Raw genomic sequence first — 14196 nt, 5'->3', positions numbered from 1 at the left:
CTGTGTCTGCACACAGAATGAAAGAAACTTGAAATTTAGTTTATCCCACATGAGCTAAATGTGTAAATATGTACTTTTTATTAGACATCAGGGGGTCTAATTTCTACCTTCACGGATTCCTACTTTTCTACAATATACATATCATATTAGAAATAGTATAAAATACATCTGAGCAAAGTAAATTTATTCTTATTTTTTTAAATGAATTAGTTTTAAATTATACATACTGTTGATTGCCACTGCTTTAGTATCACTATAGAACATAGCATATGAGCTGAGAATCTTAGATGGAGCAGTTGGACCAGATTTTCCTAAACAGTAGAGCTAATCACATTTCTGTAAATGACCTAATAAAACATCCACACCATAGTAAACAATGCCAATGAAAAGAGATTTATCTTTTCAAGTTTTTTGCAATTTCTTGAATCTGTGCAGCCATGGTGACAATTGTTTTTTTTCATTTTGAAAATGAAGAGATGTCTTAGATGTTTGTTTTGACCATCTGTCCAAAAATTGGATGCCTTTTTTTTAAAAATAGATTTTATTTATTTATTTATTGGCTACGTTGGGTCTTTGTTGCTGCGTGTAGGCTTTCTCTAGTTGTGACGAGTGGGGGCTACTGTTCGTTGCGGTGCACGGGCTTCTCACCGTGGTGGCTTCTCTTGTTGGGGAGCATGGGCTCTAGGCACGTGGGCTTCAGTCGTTGTGGCACATGGGCTCAGTAGTTGTGGCTCGCAGGCTCTAGAGCACAGGCTCAGTAGTTGTGGTGCACGGGCTTAATTGCTCCCCGGCATGTGGGATCTTCCCGGATCAGGGCTTGAGCCTGTGTCCCCTGTGTCGGCAGGTGGGTTCTTAATCACTGCACCACCAGGGAAGCCCCTGGGTAGCTTTTTCACATGGCATCTTATCAAGACAAAGACCAGAAGCATTCATTTTATGACCGGTAGGCGTGTTGGACAGTTGCAGTTCTACTACCTCCGAGTGTGAAGCGCCTGGACTACTTAATGTAACAGTGGTGCGAGAAATAGGAGCAGAGTGTCTTGTGTTTATATGGACTTGGTTCCCCTCCGGTTTTTATTGAAAATAACTACATAGCGGTGTAAGGTGTTAGAAAGCCTTTATGGAAGAGTAATGCTACCTGGGCCTTGAAGAATTGGTTGGACTTTGAAAACTGGAAGGAGGTAGGAAAAGACATTTTAGAGAGAGAGTAGATTAACCAAAGGGTAGTGAAGAGCAGGACTCCTTCAAGAAAAGGCAATTGGTCCAGAGTGATGTCAAGGTAGGAAGGATACCTAGAGGGGAGTAAGACGAATTATACCCTGAAGGTCTCCCTGGGAGTGTTTTGAATTCCAGAAAGGGAAATTTGAACTTTATGTTGTATGTCATGGGAAATGGCAGGGCCAGATCTGTGTCTCAGAAGGTGATGTTTGCGGCTGTTTAGAGGATGGATTGAAGATGGATTGAAGAGAAGAGGCTGGAAAGAAAGAAAACAAGTTGCATGAATGAGCAATCAATGAGAGACTACGCTAGCGCCGGGGGGGCAGGAAAAGAGCAAGTGACATACCCACTGCACACATTAACTGTAGAAGGAGGACTGAGGGAATTTGGTGATGGCACGAGTAAGGGAGAGAATGATGATAATGATGATGGTGATTAAACTGGATTCCCTTCTAAGCCTCTTGTAATATTTTGACCTGCTAAATCATAGAATTAAGCTTATGGTAGAGACAATGTGGACTTTGTCCCGTGGAAATTCAAGAACAGTACTTTTTAAACCTATCTACATATTGCCCCATGTCACTGCTGTGTGCCTGATGATAGGCAAGCCTGTACTGAGAATATCCAGAGTATTACACTGTGATGGCCGATTATTCAATAATATATGGGGCACGGGAGCCTGGGAAGATACGACTCTATAGGCTATGCTGGAATATGCATCGTCTGGATTATCCTTCTGTAGATGGTCCTCCAGAGCAGTCTTATGTTCCTGCTTAGGTAACGCCTAGGACTGTTGAAGACTTGAGGATTTAGGAAGTGTCTTCTGGTCATTGGGGGGCAGTGTTGCACAGTAGAGGGAACACAGATTGTGTGGTGAGAAAATTTATGTGTAAAATCCCTGGCAGTGGGACTGTCTCTTAACCCCAGGATTCCCAACCCTGGATAACCAGGGCATCTTCAGAATCGCCTGGAATTTACTCCTAAAATATAGATTCTCATACTCTATCCCTTGGGGATTCTGATTCAGTCAGTCTGGGATAGGGCCCCAAAATGGGTGTTTTGTTTTTTAACATTCTAGGTAGTTTTGATAGCTAAATTTGGGAAGCAGTGATTTAATCTTACTAGTCTCAGCTTTCATAGGATTTCTATGACCATTAAATGAGAAAATACATCTGGCTTTTTAAACTTTAAATCACAATAAATTATTAGTTGTTAATTAGATAACTTATTGAAATAAAATTTCTATCCCTCTTTAAAAGACTTCTTCAATTTCTCATCAGTTTGAAGCTTGACTATGTGAAAGCATATTATATTTGTTTGATGGTTATACATTGTGGTAGCAGAGAGAAAACTGATGAATTCTGCCCAATACATACACATAATACATAAAATATAAGATTAACAGGATGATAGTTTTAGATGTTGAAGAGGGGATAGAAAGTAGAAGACCCTTGCTTAAATTTTTGTTAAATCTGAAAAAATAAATGCCAGTTTTTAAAGATGACAAGGAAATGTAAACAGAAATTGCTTCTGTTTTTAAGACAAAACTCACATTTATTATTGACACTGTGATAATTTAATTTACAAATATATTCTGACTTCCCAACTTTAAGGCAATAGCTTAAGTTAAATACATTGTTCTCCTCTTCATCTCTTTCAATCCCAAAACACTCAAACAAACAAACCAACACTGAAAAACTTTGTGTCAATAACAGAAATGGTGATTTTGAAACACATACTTCTCAAATAGTCATCCAAGTAAAAGAGGTTTTAGCAGCTCAATACAATCTCTGTATAACAATATGCAGCATAAATGTCAGTTGACCTTGAAGCTTATAGCATGTTTTCACCAGTTTCAAAACCCTTATTCACAGTTTCTGCGTAGCAAGCATTACCCGGCCTTCTCAGTTCTGAGGGATGTTCTAATACGTAGGTCCACTGTATTTTATGACAGTACCACAGTATCTCCTTCCTTCTACCATCGCTAAATTTTCATCTCACGCTTCTTCAGCCCTGAGCCTGGATAACTTCCATGTTAATCTGTCCTGAGTCATGGGTTCTTCCCCTGGATCTGTGAGTCATCCAAAAAGGCCAAGGTTTTCCCCCAGGGAGCCATCCTGGTACATTCCTTCTGTACTTGATACCATCTTTAATTCCCTCCAGCCGGCACTAGTCACTTTAGACTATTAGCCTGAAGGTCATTCAGAAGATTTAAGTATATATTTGATTTGAGGAACCTGGGATAGGAGTCCTTTTCCATAAGAGTATATATGGTTTTTTGGGCTTCATCAAAACACGTGGGTGTTGGTGCTTTAATCTTCTTGGCTGTAGATTCTCGAGTGTGAAAGTCAATATTGATCTAAAAAGAAATCCTCATCAGTTCATATGCACTTCCAATTTATTGCATATTTTATGATGTCACTGTTGTTTTTGAAGCACCTCAAGACAGTGGCTTTAAAACCTCATTTAAATCAGCTCAAATATCTCTTGAATGCCTATTCTAAACATACCTTATCCTAGGTGTGGAAGAGTTAAAAAGAAATAGCACAAAAAAGCAGAAATATCTTTGCTCCAAGTTAGCTCATAATATCTTTGGGAGGTGCAAACGAGGCAGACATTATTTTTTAAATATCTGTGTAAGGTGATACATGCATCAAAAAAAGTGATGTGCACATTTAAGATTTACAGGTGGAGAGGACACTTTGTGCAGATGTTTGCTGCTTGAACCAGGAATATTTAACTGGAAGTGGGCATTACTACTAACTGGAAATATTTCTGCTGCTGTAATCCATGTATTGCACTGATCTCTACTTTATCCTAATCCAAAACGAGCTAGCTCATTAAGGACCCCTGACATGCAGTTCTGGTCAGTATCACCAATACTCCTTACCCCACCCCATCACATTAGCTTGTTTTACAAAATCAATCTTTCATCCAATCTTCTCACAAATGTAGAAAATTAGATTATCATTGCACTGAACTATATGAATATACTTAAATATATAGCAGTGAAAATCATAATACTCAAAAAGGATTTCATCTTGCTAGCATGTTGAATCTTATTCTATATCTAAGTTTCTTTACATATAAACCGATGGTAATGAACTGAATACTCACTTGCTTGGCAGCATCTGACTGCACAAATGCTTTATAGATTTTCTCCGCTTTGCAATGCAAAAGATCAGACTCTGTTTTTTTATAGTCTTCACAAGCCAGCCAGAATTCAATATTCTCCTCACTGAACTCAGACTTTAGGAAGTCCCCAAAGACGTCTTGACCAGCTAAAAAGAAAGGGTGAGGGGTGAGATAAATTAATTGAGCCAATAAATGAATAACTGGAAGAAATTTACAAGAAAAGTACTGTGGCTTAATTTCTGTGTACAAAGGGAAGAGGTGGATGCTGCTGAAATGGCTGCGTCACCGTTTGTAGAGACGGGAAGGCCTTAGGGACCCCTTCGTTTATAATCTGTCTGGGTTCAGACACGCTTGTCCCAGGAACACAGCTGCTTAGTGGTGGCTGAGAGACCGCTTCACTTCCATCTGCTGTTACATTACAGTCCTGCTCTGCAGGTTACGGAACAATCTCTTTTCTTACACTGCCAGCTCAGCCAGAGTGCAGAGTATTTTAGGGAATCAAATATTGACAGAAGGCACGAACATCATGTTAACCACTAACAAATATAATTTCTCTATCCAACTCATATAGTCAAAAGATGTGAGGCCTGTATATTACCTATGTATGCTGTACTGCTTGGATTTACTCGTGTTATTTTTCAGTGGGCCATTTCTATAGCAGTGTTTGGCTGAATCATAACCTAAGTCAGATGACAAGCAGATGAACCAGGGTGAACTACTCGATCCCCACGTGAGGCTCTGTAGGGTGTTGGGTGGGGGAGAAGGGGATCGGCTCACCTCGGATAGGGACAAGCTGCCCATCCATGCGCCTGAGCGAGGTCCTAACCCAGCAGGATCCCAGTGCCCGTGATGAGGGCTAAGACAAGCTGATCCCATTTCCCTTCTCTCATCAGAAACTCCCCGTGAGACTCTGTGTTTAAAAAGTCTTTTGATCATATCTGTGTTATAATGTGTCATGTTATATATAATGCAGTTTTATGCTGTGTGTCTCAGCTGCCTTCAAGGCAGCAAGGCACTGTGTCTTTACTCTTGAGTCCTTGGTGCTTCTAAAATGCCTGCACATAAATGCCTGGGCTGAATGAGTGACAATGCATGTATGAATGGAAAAAGTTATTAATTGACTGAGTGAATCCTACCCCTTACATCCAATGGTACAAAAATACATCCTTTAGGTAGCTTTCAGAATAGCAGTTCACATGCTGAGATGTTTGGTTTACTTTTTAAAGCTTTAAACCTCAGAATCCCAGCATAATTTAAAATTTTGCTCCTATAATGATCCAGGAAGCAGCTAGTTGCCTTGGCAAATGTTTCTAAAGGACAGTAGCAGAACTGAGTGCCGAGTCAACGTTATGCCACGATGAGGCATAATATGCTCAAACTGTCAGTGCTACAGAACAGCTAGAGTACACCTTTTCGCACACCCTCCCATCCACAATACCATATTTTAATGAAGCCATTCAATCTGCTAGCATACTGAGATAAACCCAGAAACGTTCAGTAGTTAATCTGTACTTACTCTGGTTGGCAAGAAGTTTTTCCAGAGATTCAGACCACTGCTTCACTTCATCAGCAGAGAGTCTACAGGGGACGACATTTACATAAATTAGTATCGTTTTGTGTGTAAGCGCAAATGAAATCAGAATGGCTGCTGCATTTTGATAACTTCACAAACTAAGACTCTACTTCTAATAAATTTTATTAAAATTTATCTATAAGAAAACAAAAATTTGCTTGGAATTACTATCGTTATGAAAATATCTGCCAATAAAATGTGAAAAAATCCAAATGTACTGCAACAGTATAATAAGTAGCAAATATATGCATGCACATTTGTATTTAATTTACATTGGTACTAATGCAGCTTAATCTTACTAGGCTTGTTACTTAAAAGAAACGAAGTCCATTATGTGTAGTATTACTGCCTTGCTAGAATACAGAGCTAATGCACAGGCCACTTATATAGTGATAGTTCCGTGTATTAGTGTACATACAGGTCCTTGGACTTGGAAGGTTTCATTCCAGATTCCAGATGTGGGATCATAGATCTCAGGTACGCTTTCACATCCATTCCACTACAAAAGACACAAAAGTAAATATTCATATTTCTTCAGAAGAATACATTTTATTTGTAAAAAGAAAAGAGCATGAAGCGAACTTCTCCAAGGAATAAGGCCATAATAAAAATAGCTGATACAACATATTGCTATATTAAAAGTGAGCCAGTTTTTATAAGCCAAAGTCTGGAAAAATTCCCACCTCATTTAATGCCCTGTCATGATTCATTTTTAAATACAACTGAATATACTTGTAACTCACAGCAGGTCATTGCCCTGATCTAGGTAAACTAAAGGCTCGTATTTTCTTCCCTTCATTCATTTTCAATTGTTCTGCCATTAAGGATCATCCAAGTCAAAATTTGCACAGTTAGTGAACTTACAAAGTCTTTGGCCTCCTTTTTTGCGTTTTGTCGTCTAAAAGCGAATGATCAGTTCCTTTCAGTTCCTTTGGATTAGCAGAGAGGAACACGCCTGGCATTTTGTCTGACCTTGGCGTGGAGATAGATGGCTGCTGCTCGCATGGTCCTCAGAAGGCAAGTATCTGCTAGTCCACGTCTCTGCTGCTTTATATAGTGACGGCTCACAGGCCCTTGCCGTTCAAACGAGTCTGTTTATCAAGCGATGATGTTACCACAGACACTGGAAGTTCCCCCTTTCTTGGTGTGTTGTGACGTGTATCTTGAAAAAAAAAAAAAGAAGCACACAGTGTTTTGTGGTTGAAACTTAACCCAATGAGACTAGGTCACTTGATTATATAGAAAGAAAGAAAATTAGACCTACAGAGGTGCACACACATATACCACATGTCTAAAGCCTCAGCAGGATCAGTCTTTGGTTCTAGGGGGTGCTTGTTTCTTCATAAAAACTGCATGTTTCAATGAAATGTTTCAATTGGTGGATTTATTGTATCACACAGACTAGACATGGGTCCCCTCGGGACTTTGGATTGTCCTTGACTCTAAAATTCATTTGATTACAGTATTTTAAAAAGGGTTTTATTTTTCTTTCCGAAAGCAATGTAAAGTAAACAAATACTTTTTTTTTTTTTTTAATTCGTGCAGTGCACACATCTGGGAGGAAGGAGAGTCATGAGAAGTTATCTTAACTTTTCCCTACTCCAAACCTCATCCCTTATTTCCATGGCAAGAAATTTTCATGCTTCTGTTTTCCAGGGTGTGTGCTAAACACTCTACTGGTGATATACAAGATGATTTTAAGGGGTGCATGAATTTTAATATTTATTAGAAATATAACTAATGTATCAAACTGGGTTTTTTTGTATATTACCACTTAGGAAAGGAATAAAGTAAAATTAAAAACAAAACTATAACACATAAAAGTATAGTTAACACAAAAATATGACATAATGTGTAAATACGCTGATACAAAAGAATTACACAGTATCAGGAGAAAAACTACTCATGGTAAAAATAAGAATATATTTGGCCAGGCCAGTAGTGTACTTCTTAGGTGATGATCTTCCAAATTTCGGTAGTATCTCTGGAGAGATATAGTCTAGCTTTAATTAAAATTAAGAATTAAAATAAAAACCCAAGGAAATAGATGACTAATCACTGATCAGGGTAGAGGGGCTAGTGCAATATAAGCTCGTACAGAGTTTGTATATAGAATGTGGTTTATTTATAGAGTGTCCAGTTTAATTTAAACCTCCATTGGTTTTTACCCCTGAAAAGACAAAACAGATTTTACTCAGAGAAGCTTCTGAAGGTATTAGGTAAACCTAACGGAAGGGAATTTTCCTGTCTTAGTTCTATCTTCAGGATAAAAAGTATTTGAAGGAATCACATTTATATTTAAAAATTGTGCTTATTACACAGGCATGCACAAATATTATGCTGTATGTAGTAAGCATCAGTTGCTATTCGAAAGATAATGTGATACATTTAGGAAGAGAACTAGTGAGATAAGTTGGCCACTTTGGAAGTTACCCAGACAAAAATGATGGGATTCAGAGACGGATGAATAAAGGCATTTGTTTATGTGTTTCTTGTGGTTCAGTCCATAGTTACTTTTCAGTTAAAATCTTCAGCATTGCTCATGTTTATTTATTTAATAACCTCTCATTCCTCTGGATAATTGTGGGTAAGTTACGTTAGAGAAAAATGATTTAAAGTTTATTTGTAAAGGCCACTCTTCTTATTACTATCCAGATATACTGATAATTTCCAAAGCATGTTTCAGCAACAGTAGTTCCTTTGGATGTTAATAAGTATGATAAGGACTGTGACTCCAGCAGCAGCAAAGGTTCTGGGGCCACATAAGTTTGGGAAATGTTGGGTTAAAGTTGAATAATTGGTCAATGCCGATCTTCTGAGAACCTTGAATATGTTAGTGCACGTTTGTCAGTCTCTAAAAGGAGGGTGGAATGTGCAGCAGTGTCTTAACATTTCTGAGAACTGAACTCTCAGTAAGTAGGGAAAATAGTTGGCAAAAACAGTGTTCTCTTGACACCACGTTAGAAGCTGTGGTCTGAGAATGAAATAAATATTTGCCTCTTACATATTAATAATTCCTTAAACCTCCAACCTTTTGCTACCTCAATATAGACTTTCAAGCTCAAGCATTTGCAAGCAATTATGATTGTGTGCTTCAAAGCCCAAGTGGAGAATTAAGCTCCTGGTAGAGGGGGTCCATCTGAAATTCACAGTGGCACAATAATGTAGCTGCTGTTTCAAAGGCTGCTTGGAAGCACCTGCAAAACTGTATGTACCAGAGCTGGGCAAATCTGGAGAAGCTGTAGCAGTAAGGCTGATGAGTCCATGGCAGGGCACTGAAGTTTCCTGTCAATCACATGGAGTGTCACTGTCTGGTTCCTTTTTGTGACAATCATTAAGAAAAGACAAGTGATCAAATAGTATCTTTACTGAAGCAATGGCTTTGGTTGGAATTGTAGAGGACTTGACAAAAGCCAATAGAATAAATAGTGACTCTTCAAAATATAATCTTGTTTGTACATTTCTTCTGTGAAATTGTGGGGGCGTTTTAATAAATTTATTTTATTTTTATTTATTTTTGGCTGTGTTGCGTCTTCGTTGCTGCGTGCGGTCTTTCTCTAGTTGCAGCGAGTGGGAGCTACTCTCCGTTGCGGTGCACGGGCTTCTCATTGCAGTGGCTTCTTTTGTTGAGGAGCACAGGCTCCGGGTGCGTGGGCTTCAGTAGTTGTGGCACGTGGGCTCAGTAGTTGTGGCGCACGGGCTCTAGAGTGCAGGCTTAGTAGTTGTGGCGCACAGGGCTTAGTTGCTCCACGGCATGTGGGATCTTCCCGGACCAGGGCTTGAACCCGTGTCCCCTGCATTGGCAGGTGGATTCTGCGCCACCAGGGAAGCCCTGTGAGACTGTGTTTAAGTAACCAGATTGCAGTGCTAAGGAAAGGAATACTTCATATGGTCTTCATGTTCTTTTTTAAAAAATTAGTACTTTATTTTTAGAGCTCTACAGCAAAATGGAGCTGAAAGTGCAGAGTTCCCACATACTCCCTCCACCTCCACAGCCTCCCCTACCATCAACATCTCGCATCAGTGTGGTATATTTGTTACACAATCAATGATGGACCTACATTGGCATGTCATTATTACCCAAAGTCCTTCGTTTACATTGCAGTTCACTTTTGGTGTTGTACATTCTTTGGGTTTTGACAGATGTATAATGGTATATATCTACCATTATAGTGTCATAAGAAGAGTTTCCCTGCATTAAAAATTCCAGTGTTACAATTTAAAATGTCCAGAAGATTGGTTTAATAAAACATTTCAGATTATGGCTATCAACTTCAATGGGGGTAAATTTTAATCTTTGCTGAGTTGATTTTACATTTAGTTTCCACTCACTCCAACTGCCTGAATCCTTGTAGGGAGTTCTTTGCTGAATGACGTTTTCAGTCTTGATATTGATTAAACTGATGTTGGGCCTTCATAATATTGCTGACATTTTAGTGTGGACGTTAGGAATTATGGGGGAAAGGACAATAAGGAGTATGAGATTGTATTTTAAAAGTAGAAATATATCTATGTGGTAAGACTCGGTGACAGGAACAGAAATCTTGATCCATTGAAACAAAATATCTTGACTTAACAAACTTTAATTGTAGTCGTACAATGTATCAGACCTAAGTACTGCAAGTAGAAAGAGGAATGAATGTCCAAAGAGGGTCACAGTATAGTTGGGCAGACAGATACTTAGGCAAGTCATCAGGGTGAAAAGTGCCATCAGAGGGGCATGTACTGAGGAGGGAATAGCTCTGAAAGTGTGGGACAGAAGAAGAGTGCTGTTGATAGAGAGCCCAGAAAGAAACCCACATATCTAGGCCAGTCAGTCTTCTGTAAAGGAGGCAAGACTATATAATGGAGAAAAGACAGTCTCTTTGGCAAGCGGTGCTGGGAAAGCTGTACGGCTGCATGTAAATCGAGGAAGTTAGAACACACCCTCACACCCTACACAAAAATAAACTCAAAAAGGCTTAAAGACTTAAATATAAGACATGACACCATAAAACTCCTAGAAGAGAACAAAACAACTCTCAGACATAAATCATAGCAATATTTTCTAAGGTCAGTCTCCCAAGGCAAAAGAAATGAAAGCACAAATAAACAAGTGGGATCTCATCAAACTTATAAGCTTTTGCACAGCAAAGGAAACCATAAACAACATGAAAAGACAGCCTTTGAACTGGGAGAAAATATTTGCAAATCATGCGACTGACAAAGGCCTAATTTCAAAAATATAGGGACTTCCTTGGTGGCACAGTGGTTAAGAAACCACCTGCTAATGCAGGGGACAAGGGTTTGAGTCCTGGTCTGGGAAGATGCCACATGCCACAGCAACTAATCCCACGTGCCACAACTACCAAACCTGTGCTCTAGAGCCCATGAGCCACAACTACTGAGCCCATGTGCCACAACTACTGAAGCCCACGCACCTAGAGCCCATGCTCTGCAACAAGAGAAGCCACTGCAATGAAAAGCCTGTGCACCGCAACGAAGAGTAGCCCCCACTCGCTGCAACAAGAAAAAGCCCACGTGCAGCAACGAAGACCCAACACAGTCAAAAAATAATAATTAATTAATTAAAAAAATATATGCAAACAGCTCAATTAAAAAATATATATACAAACAGCTCATCAATTCAATATCAAAAAAACCAAACAACTCAATCAAAAAATGGGCAGAAGACTTAACTAGATATTTCTCCAAAGAAGACATACACATGGCCAACAGGAGCGTGAAAAGATGCTCAATATCACTAATTATTAGAGAAATGCAAATCAGAGCTACAATGAGGCATCACCTCACACCAGTCAGAATGGCTGTCATTAAAAAGTCTATAAACAATAAATGCTGGAGAAGGTGTGGAGAAAAGGGAACCCTCTTGCACTGTTGGTGGGAATGTAAATTGGTGCAGCCACTATGGAGAACAGTATGGAGGTTCCTCAAAAAACTAAAAATAGAGTTACCGCATGATCCAGCAATCCCGCTCCTGGGCATATATCCAGAAATGACAAAAACTCTATTCAAAAAGACACATGCACCCCAATGTTCATAGCAGCACTATTTACAATAGCCAAGACATGGAAGCAACCTAAGTGTCCGTTGACAGGTGAATGGATAAAGAAGATGTGGCACATGTATACAATGGAATATCACTCAGCCATAAAAAGCGAAATACTACCATTTGCAGCAACATTAATGGACCTAGAGATTATCATACTAAATGAAGTATATTGGACCTAGAGATTATCATACTAAATGAAGTAAGTCAGACAGAGAAAGACAAATACCATATTAAATATATCACTTACGTGTGAAATCTAAAAACAGTACAAATGAACTTATTCGCAAAACAGAAACAGACTCACAGACATAGAAAACTAACTTACGGTTACCAAAGAGGAAAGGGGGTGGAAGGATAAATTAAGAGTATGGGATTAACAGATACCCACCCACTATCATGTATAAACTAGATACACAACAAGGATTTACTGTAGAGCACAGAGAACTATATTCAATATCTCATAATAGTCTCTAATGAGAAGAATGGAAATAAAAGAATATATGTATATATGTGTGTGTATATGTATACATATACACACACATACATAACCGAATCTCTTTGCTGTACACCTGCAACTAGCACAATATTGTGAATCAATTATACTTCAATTAAATTTTAAAAAGCGCTGTTGCCATTTACTACAAAATCAACATGTACTATTCTGCCTGTTTCTGCGTTCAAGATCAACACCCCTTGGAAAGTACAAAAAACTGCAGTGGAGAAACTGGTCTCCAGCACGTAGACACCTCTTAACATGCATGAAGACCACGGAAGAATGGATCTGAAGATGCAAAGCTTTGCAGAGTTTAAAAGAGGCTCTGAAAGACTTTGCTGCATTAGCATAACCTCTCACTGGTTAAGGAAGTAAGACAGAGGGTCACTACCTGGGTCTGTTTTGGCTCCTTCACTCTCCAGGCTTGTGGGTAGGGCTACTGACATTGTTACAGCTACATTTCATAGAGTTTATTTGAAAAGCTTCAACAAATGTGGATTTGGAAGGATTTTTCTCTGTGTCCAGGTAAAACGTTGGTGGGGACATTGATACCTACGTTATATCATTTATGAATAAAAGAATTAAACATTTTAGACTTGTTTACAATTTTATTTTCCAAATGAAGAAATCAACTGATAGGTTTTAGTAAGAGAAGATCTTTGCAACGTGGGGAAATTCAGTGATCTTCAGTAATTGCAAACTGAGCAAGATAAGAATCTAGTTTCTTTTTCTCACCCTGTTCTAATCTACTTATAGTAAACACCGAACACCTCCTTTCTATAATTTAAGAGGTTATAAGAAAATTGAATGTGGGACCTTCAGTGAACTGGGCTCATGTGATTCTGTAAACTTCACTCACCCTAGATCTTATCTTACCAATAACATTCTCATTAATAGGCCCATCTTTCCAGTTATTCTTGATTAATGTTATCTCTGATATACTTCCTGCATATTGGATTCATTTTCATTTATTTTCACCCTATGATTTATAATCATTTCAACCAGGGAGAGTAGTCATGTCAGACTCTGATTATGCTTTGCAAATAAAATCGGGCAAGTACTAAAGCAAGTGTCTTATTCACAAGTTCAGATAAATGGAAACTGTGCGATAAGAACATTGATAAATTATTTGCAGTTGGACTGGAACGTTCTGTTACATGACACAGGACATAAATGCAAAAGCAAAGATGCTCAAAGTCAGCCTGGAGAGGCCATTTGTAAAGGAAGTTTTTCAAATTTCTAATAGGATTCCAGTGATTTGCCTTTGCCTTTACTACACATTAAAATGGTTAACAATGGTGACTTATATCCTTTGTTTTTCTCCACTAACTACGTGATTTTCCTAAAAGAATCCGTCTTGCCTGACATGTTCTGTCCTTTCCAAAGCTGTGTCTCTCATTTCTTGTGACTATCCTAACTGCATTTTTTTCCATGTCTTTTCTAATGTTTTGCTTTTGTGTTTATTTACATTTTTTTATATACCATGTATGGAGGTCAGACCCACCGGACATTTATTTCATCATAACTGTCATACACTCAAAATAAGTCATAATCTTCCTTCTTAGGTGAATAGCTTTAAGTCAGTGGTGACCACTCTAGCGTGATTCTACTGCTTTTGTGGGTCAAGTGGTCTGTGGTCCTCCACAGTTTCCTGTGCCTGTACTTTTCAAGTAAGCTTGATTCATTATCGCATTTTTCCTTTTAAAAAAAAAAAATTAAACGAAA

General features: G+C 38.6%; 1 protein-coding gene across 1 annotated transcript; it reads right to left on the bottom strand.

Moving 5' to 3' along the window:
• Positions 1-2753: 2753 nt before the first annotated feature.
• RGS1 (regulator of G protein signaling 1) lies at positions 2754-7085 on the bottom strand. The gene is made up of 5 exons (XM_082613272.1): positions 6791-7085; positions 6345-6425; positions 5870-5931; positions 4336-4499; positions 2754-3577 (listed from the first exon to the last, which is right to left on the bottom strand). The coding sequence occupies exons 1-5, from the start codon at positions 6886-6888 to the stop codon at positions 3392-3394; spliced, it is 591 nt and encodes a 196-aa protein (XP_082469398.1). The 5' UTR covers positions 6889-7085; the 3' UTR covers positions 2754-3391.
• Between the last annotated feature and the right edge of the window lie 7111 nt (positions 7086-14196).

Source organism: Mesoplodon mirus, assembly GCF_964341445.2.
Source record: "Mesoplodon mirus genome assembly, chromosome: 3".
In the NCBI taxonomy this organism is placed as follows: domain Eukaryota; kingdom Metazoa; phylum Chordata; class Mammalia; order Artiodactyla; family Ziphiidae; genus Mesoplodon; species Mesoplodon mirus.
This window is presented reverse-complemented; position numbering and strand designations above follow the sequence as displayed.

What these genes read in the sequence shown, in the direction of transcription:
- RGS1 (XM_082613272.1), bottom strand. Translation starts at nt 6,888, where the DNA reads ATGCCAGGCGTGTTCCTCTCTGCTAATCCAAAGGAACTGAAAGGAACT. An exon ending in CCTTCCAAGTCCAAGGACCT is followed by an intron (nt 5,932 to 6,344) that starts GTATGTACACTA and finishes CGTCCCCTGTAG; the next exon opens with ACTCTCTGCTGATGAAGTGA. An exon ending in AGTCAGATGCTGCCAAGCAA is followed by an intron (nt 3,578 to 4,335) that starts GTGAGTATTCAG and finishes ATTTCTTTTTAG; the next exon opens with ATCAATATTGACTTTCACAC.